This window comes from Tetranychus urticae, chromosome 3 (assembly GCF_039701765.1).
Source record: "Tetranychus urticae isolate SD_2017Ah chromosome 3, NJAU_TeUrti_SD_1.0, whole genome shotgun sequence".
Classification (NCBI taxonomy): Eukaryota; Metazoa; Arthropoda; class Arachnida; order Trombidiformes; family Tetranychidae; genus Tetranychus; species Tetranychus urticae.
In genome coordinates this window covers 18,216,865-18,231,384 of record NC_142960.1, presented here as the reverse complement: position 1 = coordinate 18,231,384, position 14,520 = coordinate 18,216,865, and the positions used below count along the sequence as shown (strand labels likewise).

General features: G+C 32.1%; 1 protein-coding gene and 2 long non-coding RNA genes across 5 annotated transcripts; 2 read left to right on the top strand and 1 right to left on the bottom strand.

Annotated features, from left to right (window-relative positions):
- Window positions 1–1,136: 1,136 nt before the first annotated feature.
- On the top strand, window positions 1,137–4,084 carry LOC107362991 (uncharacterized). Its single transcript, XR_001568776.3, has 3 exons — window positions 1,137–2,358; window positions 2,437–2,547; window positions 2,615–4,084. It is a non-coding gene; the product is annotated as an uncharacterized LOC107362991 (long non-coding RNA).
- A 951-nt stretch (window positions 4,085–5,035) lies between these two features.
- Window positions 5,036–9,802, bottom strand: LOC107362988 (uncharacterized). The gene is made up of 2 exons (XM_015930149.3): window positions 9,012–9,802; window positions 5,036–5,867 (listed from the first exon to the last, which is right to left on the bottom strand). Exons 1-2 carry the CDS (start codon window positions 9,653–9,655, stop codon window positions 5,333–5,335), a joined length of 1,179 nt encoding a protein of 392 aa, XP_015785635.1. The 5' UTR covers window positions 9,656–9,802; the 3' UTR covers window positions 5,036–5,332.
- Window positions 9,531–13,840, top strand: LOC112538965 (uncharacterized). 3 transcript variants are annotated; one of them, XR_003082437.2, is made up of 3 exons: window positions 9,531–9,671; window positions 10,486–13,258; window positions 13,347–13,840. It is a non-coding gene; the product is annotated as an uncharacterized LOC112538965 (long non-coding RNA). The 3 variants fall into 3 exon arrangements; XR_016199379.1 differs by lacking the exon at window positions 13,347–13,840 and having other exon boundaries at window positions 10,486–10,775; window positions 10,869–13,197; XR_016199380.1 differs by lacking the exon at window positions 13,347–13,840 and having other exon boundaries at window positions 10,486–11,427; window positions 11,493–13,197.
- The last annotated feature ends 680 nt before the right edge of the window (window positions 13,841–14,520 follow it).

Here is a 14,520-nt window from a genome sequence, read left to right as displayed (position 1 = left end):
ATGAAAAGTAATTTAATAACCAAAATGAAGAGCAATAAAATAACGATGATCATTATTACATTGATAATGTTACATGATCAACTCGAGTGGAAACGTTTTCACACCACAATTGGCAACAATAATACAAACCACAATAACAAATGGACAGAACAAAATTAAGGCCTAAAGCAAAACATATTTAACTGATTACAAAAAAAAGCAGAACAAAGCTATTTTCAATGTTCACATGCAATGTTACAAGTAGAAATATATATTGTTGATACTTTGAGCTGTTGTTGTTCCTGTTGTAACTGATGATGATGATGATAATAATGAAGATGATTATGAAGAGAGAAAGTAAATGCAATAATAAAGGTAAAATAATAGAAAGAAAAGAGAGTTAAATGCGTTAAAATTATTGAAACAAAGTGAAGTTGAATTGGTAAAAATGGTAAAGGAATCTAAGGTGCGGCTTATTCGTGCTAAAATTTAAAACATAAATTTGTTTGGCAAGACTGTAATCGAATGGTTATCTGTGTGTATTAAAAGATAAATGATGGCAAGGAAGATGAAGATGAAGACAACGTTGATGATGATGAAGATGAAGGTGACCAAATGGTCAGATCATGTTAACTTGGGAAAGCGCAAAGTACAAGAATCTTCACAATCTGCTTACTCTTCAAGCCAAAAATGAGCAATTATCAATATGAAAGTAAATACATTATATAAAAACTGATGAAGCTGAATACGATGAGAGTTTAGATGGTGATGATCATGATGACGGGGAATTACCATGAAAAGTAAAAAAAGGGCTTGGCTTTGAGTACGTGTAACACGTATTACACGAATGGCACATTCACTTGATTAAGGCTTCCGAGCGGAAACTGTAAACTCTCAAGGGAAACACAGAAAGAGAGAGAGAGTATAAATCGTGATTTACGTTCACTAAATGGTTAACCAGTATTTAATTGACCTTCAAATGGGACTAAAAAATCAATATTAAACATAATATAACAATAAAAGATGATATATAATTTAATAAGAAACATTTTAATGCAAAAAAATAAGACACAAAATTTCTTATTCAACCATTGAATCAATTTTAGCGCCTTCACCTTCTTGCCAATCATTTCCCTCCATTTTGTTGGTCACATGTTAATGTGAGTCTCTTGAGACATTTTTATTTTCACAGTTAATATTGTTCAATTATTATTTCCGTTTCTATTCAATTCTCATCTCATTGATTATCTCATCTTATAACAATCAACTTGTCAACAATTTGTTAAAGTCTACATTTTAAGTGTTGATAATTTGTTGAATCCTTTTTTTTGTGGTTATGTGTTTAAGCTTGTGTTTTGTTTAGTGTTTAGCAAAACCCTCCAAATCTTCAAAAATCAATTTTAATCATATTCAAGTTTCATGAGCTTGTATTTTACATGGTTTTTTTATGCTTTTTACGTTTTACAAAAAAAAACAAAGCTGTTAGTCATGAGTTAACTTAATTGACTTGTAATAAAGGTTAATCACGCATTGATTATGAATGAATTTACTCTCAACGTAAATAATACAAAGTTAGACCTACAACACAGTCAAGTGTTTGTTTTTGTTATATTGCTGTTTTTTCAACGGTACTTTCATTGGATGTACCACCAATATTGTGAATAATGTTTTCGCAGTATGTTATTCAATAAAGAGTGTTATCAAGTAATTTTTCAATTTAAATTGCTGGTCGAAATGAAAAAAACTTATCGCTGTTTCACTTACCCCGTAAGCTGATTATTTGCTGAGTTAAAAGAGTCAATGGGACACAACGTTTCCACCAATTCATCTAACTTTTAAGCTAAATCATTTTTAAGCTCACCTTGATTGGGATATAATCATCCTCCACTGAAAAGCATCACCCAGTGAAACAAGAGATTTACTTGTCTAATCAATCAAATTACAACTAAATGCGTACGATACATGGTTTTACATATGATTAGAAAGAACACCTTACACTATGGAGATTACGCCACCGCATGAATCTTTCGTTTGACTTTTTATATTAATCAATCAACGAAAAATCTTCGCTGTTGGTTTTATATAATGATGATGAAGTCGAACCTGATTGACCACAGCCCTTAAAAGACCACGGAAGAGACGAAGTAGATAAAGAGGGACAAGTTTAAAGATTCACTATGAGCTACCAAAAAGACTCAGAAGCATCTTATCTGAACTAATCTGACTTTTTGTTCGGTGATTGATGAAAGTTAAATTTGGAGGAATCCCGTTGATAAAAGGAGCGACATTCAGTATGGTTTGTTGTGGTTTGCTCTCAACTTGTTAAAACCATGATTATCAGACTTGTTACAAGCAAGAAAACACAAGAAAAATGAGCAAGTATGTAACTTGAATCATCATCGTCAATCCAATTAACCTGAACATTAAATCTAACTTTATGATTTTCTCTCTTATTAGTTAAAGAGTAATGCAAAAAACAAGGTAAAATGCCAAGGAAAGATAACAACTCATGTTAATCAAGAGTCATTTTGTATTCACTGTGATCAATTAAATTTGACACCAAGAAAAGTATTTATTCATAAGAAAAATGAATGCTGACCTCAATAATCTTTACATAATGCTTACTTTTTTTCAGTAACCAGTACAGAACCTTAATATAAGGAGTGGTTCGTCTCAATGATTCAAGCTTCACCCTAAGAAATGGATTCAGGAGGGAATCATGGCGATTAAGTGGAAAGACAATAATTATTCCAGAATTTGATGAAGATAAGTTACATGGGAAGAGACGTAGCAGATAATAGTGAAAAAGAAGGTGGAAAGATTGAAGAAAAAGTCTCGAGTTAAATACTGTGAGGGCGAACAAGATGAAAACAAAAGTATTTGCTAATAATGGTGGAAAATGCAAAGTTACAAAAATAATGGTGAAGGAGAGAAGAACCAGAATTTTTGATAATGATGATAATGATAATTATGCTGATGAAGATGATCCATCTTTCTCAACATCCTTCTCACTGAATTGCAACCATCATGTGAGCAACTCCCTTATCATGAGCTTCTTGCTTATTTCATCAGCATTATTTACTCCCCCGCCTCTACATGTTCAGTAGATGATAATGATGATGATAATAATAACCATCTTAAAATCGACCTTGGCTTACCGGTCACTTGCCTGAGCTTTCATCTTTCCATTTTTTGCTTCTTCATCATCCTTCTTGACCATCATCTTCAGAAGCCTCACATTGGTTACTCGTCTAATAAAATAATATTACAAACCACCCTACAGGGAGGGTGTGTTCAAATTCAGAAGAAGATGAGATCATTATTTTCAATTCTGATCATCTCTTCGCCTCGACACCAACCGTGATGAACTAACCAACAGGTTAACAACAACAGCAACAACGCAACATCAAAAACAACAGCAACCAAAACTTTTCATTTTAATTCCCACCGAGGCTTAAATTATGACAGGAAACAGTGAACTGATATATTAAGTAGTCCTGATAATATTTTAACTGATTACACTGAACCTTAAGGATACAGCACCAAAACCTTAACCATTTATAAATATTATGTGAGCATTATAACATACAAATGGTTAAACGAGTATCAATCAGCTTCTGCTTCCTCATCACCATCATCATCATCATCTTTTTTTTAAGTATTTTTAAGCTTTAGAATTTCATTTTTTTCTTCTATTTCTTTGTTACTTTGCATTATCTCTTCAGATGTATGATGATATGAAATATCTTCCAGAGTAACCCTGGGGGTAACAAAATGTATTTAAGGAAATCCGGCTCAACTTTCAAGCCCAACCTGTGAACATTAACAAAGCAACATTAATACAACTATTTGATTCAATGCCATCTACACTTGAAAATTATTAAACCACAGATAATTTGATTAATCATAAAGAATGAAAAGCTAAATTCAGACAAATAAAGATACGCAAAGAAAACTGAAACGTTTAACCCTTTATGGAAACGTTTACCAGACAAGATTTTTACTGCATTTACTTAAATTATCTGTGGGCACCCATCCAGTCAATTTGATACAATCAACTTCATATAATAAAAAAAATCAATAAAAGTATGAAACAATCACTTAACATGACTTAACGAGACATTCATTTAACCTCAGATTTTTGTTATCTACTTTCCTTTGTACTCAACCATTGTACTCAATAGTATCACTTTCAATTGAAATGATACAAATGATTTCAATTAACGATTATTAATATCTTGTGAAAAAAAACTGTTTTTTGCTGCAATTATATGTAATACAATAGATTGTTGACAGAAGACATTTCAATATCACAATTCAATCGCTTTTAATCAAACACCAATGGTGCTAGTTGATTAACTATTACCGATATCTATCCAGACCATCATGGAAAGCTGGATAATTCATGTAAAATTTGCTGATGATTAAAGACTATAAAAAATTTCTAACTCATGATATAAAGCTAATAATAAAATAATCATTTCAGCAAGTTATTGAGAAGCAAAGGCAATACAAATTATCAATAATTAGAGATCATTACAGATACAATTATTACTGGTTTATTACTGAATTTAATGTTGAAGTTATCATTTTCAAGATATTGGTCATTCCAACGATTCAGATGATTGTATTCATTATTTGACTTTTTTTGCCTCAATCTTTATCTCTGTTGATAATTGTGTTTCAATTAAGTATTTGAACCGATTCTTCAACTTGATATCTCACTTTGTTCGGAAGTTATAAGGTATAAAAATACTATTTTTTTACCACTCGAAGTTTGTTGAAACACTCAGAACAAGCATCTTTATCTTCATCACAATTATAATTGAAGCATCTCACGCTACTAACAAGTAAGTAACTAGCACTTATAATCATCTATCTCTCTCTCCCCTCATTTTTATCACTCATTCTCTTTCTCTTTTTCTCTCTGCATCTTACAAATGTTCATCAGCAAAACAAACTACCTAGCAACAAGGTAAAATTATCTTATAACATAAGAGATGACTTGTAATGATGATGATTGACATACACTTCAAGTATCTTTGATGACACATGATTTAATTTAATAATTTAGATGTTTTATTATTAAAAGATATGGAGTTGGAGAGAGAGAGAGAGAGATGAAACAAAAGGGAGATCCAATTTGGTTTACAATACAATAGATTTTAAATTTAAATTTAATAAGTATCAACTCATTGAGATGAGACACAAAAAGGAGAAAGATCAAGATTAAGAGATAAGTAATGGAAGATTCTTGGACAAAAAAAGTGGAACAAGTAAAGTCGATAGACACAAAAAAAACAAAAAAGTAAAGATCATCCATAGTATATTTGATTGTGTTGATAAAAAGGAGTTAATTAACAACATCGATATCATCCTCTTCACCTTCAATGAGATCATCTATTTTTGTTATCTCCATGGGTGATGATGTTGTTTTACCGGGGGTTGAAAGGTTGCTGGATATCTTTGTGGTATTGTTAGATGATGGAGAGCAGCCACGCACTAGACTGATTGGATGATTTAATTTGGTTGAGTCACCACCATTGGAACCAGAAAGAGAATCTTGTAAAGAACAGCAAGAATCATTGTTATCAGAATTTAATTGACTCTCAGATAAGCCCAAAGTATGGGTTGAGGTGTGACGACGAAGATCACAGTTACGTCTAAACTCTTTACCACAATCGGCGCAATTGTAGGGTTTAATGTCAGTATGGGTAAGTAAATGAGTCTTCAAGTTGCTTCGCTGGTTAAAACTTTTACCACAGGTATTACATTTGTGGGGTGAATCTTCCATGTGAAGGATTCGGTGGACAGCCAAAGTCCTGTTTTGACAGAAACCTTTGCCACATTCATTGCATTTGAAAGGTTTTTCCTTGGAATGGATATATCTAATAAAACAACAAAAAAGAAAGGCAAGAAACAAACGTTAGTAAATACAATTAGTAAATCAAACAATGAAATTGCACTAATGGTAAAAACCAAACAACAATAAAATCAAAATAAAGTTGACCAAAAAATTGTAATTAACATTGAAAAAATAAAACAACAAAGCATTGTCTTAAATCCAGCGCCATCTTATCGGTCAAAAGGGTTACATAATGACTTTTAATTGAACCCTTTTAACGTAAGATGGCAACAGTAAAAGGTTATTTTTCAGCCATATTGTCATCTGAATAATCTTAATCTAGAGTAACTTAAAGACAGTGGAAATTATTGCCAGATTAAATCCGATTATATCAAGTTATTTTTTATCCTCTTATCAAGTGACCTGATTCTGTGAATAAGATATCTTAAAGTATTTCAATACAATGAATGATTTGTGATTCGGACTGTCAAAGATGAAGGTAAACCTATGGAAAAAAGAAACCAATTTTTTCGCTCTTTTTCCTCATTTCCATCTTCATTTGCCACAACACCTCAAAACTAATCAATCAATTCAATCGACTAATTTTTTTTTGTTTTTTCAATCTTATCTAGGAAATTTTTCTCCCTTCTCATGTAATGTGTTTGTTTCACGGATAATCGCTACTTTTCTCACCCGATATGAATTGTGCTTTATCAAACAGTGATTCTGATATGGAGACTAACATATCCGGAATGAAAATGGAAATGAATTTCAGTTACAAATAAGTCGATAAGTACTCATCCCAGACACTCAATTTTTTTCATAGTCCAAGATATTGACAATAGCAAATGTATCAAGCCATTTGACTCCTCACAGTTAACACTAATCACTTTAATTATGACAATTTATTTTAATTTCGCATAATTAATTCAATGAACAATTCTGAGCTTATCTAGCAACCTATTAGCAGAATCTAACTTTTTTTCACTTCATCTTCCAACGGTAAGTATTTTGCATTCAAATTTCTTACCAAATTCCTTATTTCTGCTTAATTAACGACAATTAACTAATTTTTTGGACAGTTTTCACTAGCGCCCTCTAGCGTCTATCCAAATCTCGCCATTGATTTGACCCATAGAAGCAAAAATTTTGAAAACTCGACTCTATTTAAACTCATATAATGTAAATTCTAGCAACAATTACACTCTGATTTTTCATATTCAATATTTTCCTACTCTCAAGAACATATGATGAAAATTTCTTACAATTCTGTACAGTAAATCTCTAGTAATACTAGTTCAAAGCTCATCCATTACTATTCCAAATATGCTATTCGCACAAATTTTCAAAACCTTATGTTGATACAATTTGATTATTTTTGAAACTATTAGAGTCATTGTTTTGATTTTTATAATTTATGAACTCAAATGTGTGCTCTGGTTATTCTGAAAATTTGAACAAAATCCGATGGCCGATTCTCGAAAAAACTAACTTCAAACTTCATTTCCATTTTTATTCCGGATATGTTACTTCTGGATAACCAAGGCAGAGAGAAAGAGATTGTTGATTTATCAACAGGTAAAAAAGAGTGAGGGAGTAAAAAGTAACCACTTGAGAAGATGTCAACAAGCGAAAAGATGATTAACTAATGCAGAGTCGACAAAAAAAGGTAAGATAATAAACAAAATTGAATGCAACATTAACGATATAACAAGCATTAAATGGATTTGTTTTAACAAGGTCTGTTAGAGAAAAAGTCAAGAGAAGAAAGAGAGAAAAGGAAGAGAAACTTGAGGAAATGTAAAGAGGGAAATGATGATGAATAGTGAGAGGGAAGATGAGAAGATGATAAGAAATTCAAGTCTCAATACGGTTACAAGGATTTTGTTTTAAGCTTTTCAAACAAAACTATTTACCAAGTTAAAGTTATATCTTTTTTTATGTATATCATATATTATGATATATAATATATTCTGTATCAATTAATAACCTGAGAATTAGTTTACTGTTCAAGTGGAAAGAAAGATTGATTGGTAAGACAAAGTATCTAAGTTAACACGATTGGATTAACAGTGATTTAACTTGGGACAATTTTGTGTGAAATAACAATCAGATAATTATCTTGAAAACTGTTCATTTTTTTTAGATTATTGTTATTTTTATTGTCAATTTTAGGGTGTAAATGTAGTAAATGAAATGAAATCTTTTTTGCATCATGTTTTGTCAATGATAATGTAAAAATAATACAAACAATAATTGTTGAAATTGATCGATAATTTCAAATGTCAATTCAAGGTAAAATGAGTTATTTATCGCAAGTGTTTTTTTTTGTCAAGTTATTGGTTAACCAACTTCGTTGAGTCAAGTCAAGTACATGAATTATTGGGTTTTGATACCGATAAAGTTAACGAGAATGAAATATTGTAAGTAAGAGGTAACATGATGATAATAATAATGATGATGATGGTTGAAATGAGACTCAATTATTTGTAAATAACGTCAAGATAGCGAGCTACAATTTAACCAGCAATAATGCAGTCATGATAATAAAAAGCAGAGTTACATTAACAATGTAAACAACCTATGGGTGGCATTGGTCCTAATGTTGTAAAGGTAACAATGTTTTCTAGGTGCCGCTAAAGTTATCAACTAATTGTTAATGATAATAAAAGCGTAACAAGCAATTGATAGTTTTGGTTTGTTTTTGGTGTCTCCAGACTCCTAACAATCAAACTCGCAATCAATTGTTTGCAGTCTTTCAGTCTTAAATCTTACAGTCAACCTGTAACCGTCAAACATCCGTATTTTTTCAGTTTATTTTGTTTTGTCTTCTAATTCATATTGTCGCTTTGGTTGCTCCTAGGTGAGTGCTATTTCCAAGCGGTATCTTCACATTTAATTTGATCCCATTAATTGTGATCATAAAACAATAATAATAGCAATATTGTTGACTATGTACATCAAGTCTCATGATAATCAAACAATCGGTTAATTCAGTGCCATTGTGAGCACGGCAATTGAAACAAATCAAAAGTATTGAAAAGATTAAGGTAGTTAAGGATATCATTTGATAGTCGCTCTTTTAAGGTTATATTTTTTTTGTCAATGTTTACCCAATTTGATTGGTACTATATTGGTTAAGGTTGTTGGGTTAAATTTTGTTTAATGTGTTTAATTGTATGCTTACCGGTGATCACGAAGATGATCCTGTCGACGGAAAGCTTTATTACAAATTTCACATGAATAAGGTCTCTCATCAGTGTGGGTCCTCTCATGAATCAACAAATTGTAAGATTTTGAAAATTTCCTTTGACAATATTTACAGATGAACTCTCGTTTGGGCCTGGAAGAGCTTCTTGTCATCCGAGAAAGTCGCTTCTCAAGGGAACTAGCTGCACCACGACTCAGAGTCAAGGAAAGTGGATTATAAAAGTTTGGATAATTGGCGACTGATGATGATGAACCGGCTGATGATATTGATGAAACTGATGACACTGATGAAGGAGAAAGTGATGACGATGAGGAAAAGGACGATGATGAAGATGATGATGATTCGGCTTCCTTTTTAGCTGCCTCGGCCGTTACCGATTCTGCAAGTCGTTTAAAGTCAAATTTAAATTTTGACTGAGAGTTTCGATTGTTTTGTTGCAATTGTTGCTGCTGCTGTTGTTGTTGCTGTTGTTGTTGTTGCTGCTGCTGTTGCTGTTGTTGATGATGGTGATGAAGTTGGAGAAGAGGATGAAGATGATACAAATAGAGATGATGGTGATGATCAAGGTGATGTTGGTGAAGAGGAAGCAGATAAAGTTGAGGATGTTGAGATAAAGTCATATTGAAGCACTTTAACGTAAGTTACGTTTAGATTATTTTGTAGTTGTAGTTGTTAGTGGTGTTTGGTGTTTACTGTGATATCGTTGTTGTTACTGTTACTGTTACTGTTAATGTTGCCTGTTTGTGTTGTTGTTGTTACAAGCCTCTGTGAACGTGTGTTGATCAGATCACTTTGTTAGGTTTACTTTCACTGGGTTGGGCAGCAAAACAAAAAGTAACAGGTAGGAGGTGTTCACATTATATGCGTAGAAGCAAACAGTAACAGACTAACCTTATTGGTAGCTTTAACCAGAAAAGTCTCCACCTTTTACCAACTTTCTTCCTTCTCAACTCAGGTAACAAACAGTAGTAATATTATAATAATCTCAGGTAAAAACCCTCCAATAACACCAACAGTTCAATTTCAACTCAATGTCACTCAATCCATTCCAACTATTAACCATTCAGTTAATTGTTTAAACAATTATACAACATCACCAAACAGATGGATTAGAAACAACAAAATACAAGTTGAACTGTTGGATAGTTGCAAAAAATTGTTGGAAAAATTCAACTGAAAAATGAAATTCAAAAGCAACTTTAATGAAGCTGAAGCTTGATGACGATGAATAAGATGGAAAAAAATGATGAAAAAAGATGAGAATAAGAATGATAATGATGATGAGGAAAGATTGAAGGTGATCGTGTGTGATGGCGTTTTACTGAATGCGTGCTACAGCAAGGAGTGGCAGTTATATATCAACCTTTTTTTCATAATATTATTTTCATTCATAAAAAAAGCGTTCTGAATGTTTTTTACTAATTTTTCTTCTTCTTCTTTTCTCTTTCAGGCCTTTTTTCAATGAGGGAGTACAAACGATGATCCATACTCCCTCTCCTGCCTCCTCCTCTCTGTCTCTCGATGTTTACCAGTATTGGCATAACGTGATAAAGGAGCGCGATTCTTCCTCCAAGATCGTGATTGAATACACCTTAAAAATATTTAATACTTTACGATCCCAACTCTACAAAACTCAAATACCTTCTTTCCTCTCACCCAGAAGATTCAAGACATTGGCAAATGGACGAGAATGATGATGATGATGAGAAGCAAAAAAGACCAATCATTTGGCATCTGAAGGTGCTGCAATAATATTTCAAACAAGATTAAGATGATGATGAAAGAGAATAATACTGATTTTTTGTTTTGTTTTCTTTTCCATTCAAATTGCAGTTACCCTTAATTGCGAGTTACTTTAGTTTTTTTTCTTCATTACAATTCTCCCTCTCAATGCGCTCCTTGTCACGATGCGAAACACTCATAAGAGACCTCAATTACCATTTTATCCGTAATTAAATCGAAGCTGCTTCATCTTTCCTCAATCTCTTGTATCATCATCTTTACCATCTTCTGCTTCATCATCATTCTCATAACCATCATCTCCCTCCCAGCTTCATGGAGCAAACAAAAAAGTTAACAAAACAAAAGCAATTCTTCAAACCTCCCTCACCTCCGAAAATTCATCCTTTACTTTCATTCCAAACAGACATATAGAATAGATAGACTTTCCGAGATTCTGTTTGAAGATAATTTCTGTTTCATGAATTTATTTTTCTTCAACATTTCTTCTTCTCATCTTTTTCTTTGCTTCTGATGATTCTTTATGACGCCAACCACATCATCATTGTTCATCTTCGGGAGGAGATTTTTTTTCTACCTTTCTTCTTTTTCTCTTTCGTCTTGATCATTCTTTTCATTTTGCATTTTCAAGCTTTAATTTTGATAATAGCAGGTAACACAAAAAGGATCATCATCATCATTATTTATTATTATTTTCATCTTTCACATGCCATTTAGACAATGAGATGGCCCTGATTATTGCCAAAAGATACATTCACCTACAAAATGTGATAATGCATAATATATATTTCCTCCTCAATCTGCAAATGGATACACCTTTCATCTTCCTTCACCATCAACAAAATCATCATCTTTTTTCTTCTTCTTCTCCTTTGCTTTACTCAATTTTTTTCCTTAATGATTGTTGCAGTTTAATATTATAATTAAACTGCCTTTGCTTCTGATTAAGCAAATGTTGACGATCCTGATGTGGCTGATGAAGATGGTGATGAGCATGATGGTTGGTAGTTTACCTCGTACCAGTAAAATAAAGTTATGGCTGCTGCTGTTGAACGCTGCTGTTGCTGATGATAATGATGAAATTATTAAGATGATCATTTTTTACTTATCCAGCTTTTACTCCTAAAAGAGTTTCATTTTAAAGCCAAATGTGTTCAACAATACAAATCACATTATCACTTCACTCATCATCCGTCTATGATAATATTATTGACAGAATCCAAATTTTCTTGTTACTTGGGTGTTTCCTACAGTATTATTGCTCTCACTCTCTCTTGCTGATCTTTATCTTTACCTGAGTTAAAACAATCAGCTGACCAAACAGAAAGCCATCAATTGCTGTTTTTTTTACCAAACCTTATTAAGAGACGATAATCATCATCAGCATCAGCTTTAGTCTTTGAAAGTTGGCAAAAAACAGAAGACGAACAAAATTATCTACGGAAATCACGCATCCAATAATCAAAATACAAAAGATTAACTTCCTTCTTTCAACTTGAATCTCACTCTCTGTAACTACCTTTGTCAGTAATATTACCCAGTAACCTAACTGACACGAGTTGCAAAGTAAAACGTGTTAAAACGCGTGTTGAACGCAATTTTCATGTGCCCATAGAAACCATTACCTTTTTTTTAATATATTTTTGTACTTTGATTACATCTGCTTTTACCGTTGTTTACTGTTGTAATTTAGCGCTAAGTTTATTACATCTTTTACCTTTTCTCTCTTCTTTTTCCAGATTATTTCAAAAGGTGATTTTCCAGAGGCAAAACACGATTTATTGGTCTAAGGTCAATATCGTTACTCGATCAAGCCATTCATCTATTGTCAATCTATCATTCAAGCCAAAGGACATGAAGAGCGACACAAAAAGGCCCACAAAGTTTATAATCTATAATAGGCAATGTCATTATCAATGGTGACAATGGTAACATTATATAAAGATATTCAACTTTACATAATACCAAGTGATCGGAGAGACTGGCCAATAAGACCTTTATTAGTTGACCATTTATCAAGAGTAATGTCAATTGCCAATGGAAATAATTCAACAGAGAAAGCCTTTATTTCTGCACACTTTTACCTTGATCAGGTTTTAACCATTCAATCAACTAATCAATAAGCTAAAACTTGACTCAGGTTGGCTTAGTATCACTTCGATACATCATTATCATCATCATAATAATCATCCTCTTCTTCATCTTCCTTTCCTACAGTATTTTGTATTCAGATCTGTTGTTATTATGCTCTATCCAACTTTACCTTTTTGTCTTCAAAGATTGACTTTACTATTGTTTACCATTGTGTCCAGTTTGAGACCTTTTCAAGTCTCGTCCACACCCAGAACACAAAATAAAGCGATCAAATTGTTGACCACCCAATATAAACATACAATATAAAAGCACACCATTTACCTTTAAATTAATCACTTGAACACTTCTTTCTTCTCTCTCTCTCTTACCTGTAAAGTGAGGGCTCAAAGGTAAACAAAAACTCGCCATCTTTTCACCTTTACTTTAAACAAATATAAATATAAAATGCATTGATAACAATATCACTATCAATTTCAGGCCTACATTAACAGGTCTAAATGATGACACAATGGAGACCAAAAGAGCCAATTATTACATTATCTGACTTTATTCAATTGTTATTAAACCATTTTCTCACCTTTACAATTCAACCAATATATAAATCAATGGAAGAAACAATTTGGTCACAAATTTTAAACCAACACTTGACATGAACAATCAAGGAAAGGCCTGATATTGAAAAGTCAAATTTACAGTAAAAATGACTATTTTTACAATCGATTAGTGATTGAAGCTGGAAATTGCGGATTGACTTGAAAAATGCATTGATCAAGTTTGATTAGAGCTGTTAATCATTTTAACATTACAATGTTACAAGATGGTTAGTCTAAGTGGTTGTAATAATCAGTAAATCACTTGAACGTTACTAAGAAGGAAATATCAACAATTAGACAATAATTGACCTTGATTGTACTTTGGACACTTAACCAAATAAATAAATGGTCACCTCAAATAAGGTAAAATTACAAGTAAATTAGTAAACAAAATGTTGATTGTAAACGGAAATGTGTTTTTTTTCAGTGTTGGGTGAAAGTGTCTTGTTTACAGCATTTTTATATATTTTAAAAAATATATAAATTAGAGTAAATAACATTTATCGGAAAAGATTCAAGTTATTAAGAAGTTAAATCAATATTTGATTATGTTAATTAACAATATAAATATATATTTACCCTAATATAATCGACATTAAACACTTAAAACTGTCAAAATGGTTGGGTAAGCATTAAAGACAGAAACTACAAATTCAAAAGATAAGTCGAGGGTTTTATGATGATTTTCATGATGATTAGGATTAGGATTGAAAGGAAAGACAAAAGATGTTTGAAAAAAGTGTTCAAATGTTTATCATGATAATCATCACAAGATGATGAGAAACTTTGAACAGGATGAAAATGGTGAGGAAAAGGCAAATGGTAAAGTCAAGTTTGATGGGAAAAGTGTTTGATAAAAGGCAACATTGAGCTTGTCAAGGGATCCCATTAATCGACTGTTGACAGAATCAACTGAAACTATTAAAACCTTTCCGGTTCAGTATTGATGAAGGTGATGATCAAGATGATTGGTGTTACTCGGTAAAAAAATGATGAGAAGGTGAAAAATAGGAAAAGGAAACACTTGAAAGTAGGAGAAGAAGGAAAAAAGCTGAAAA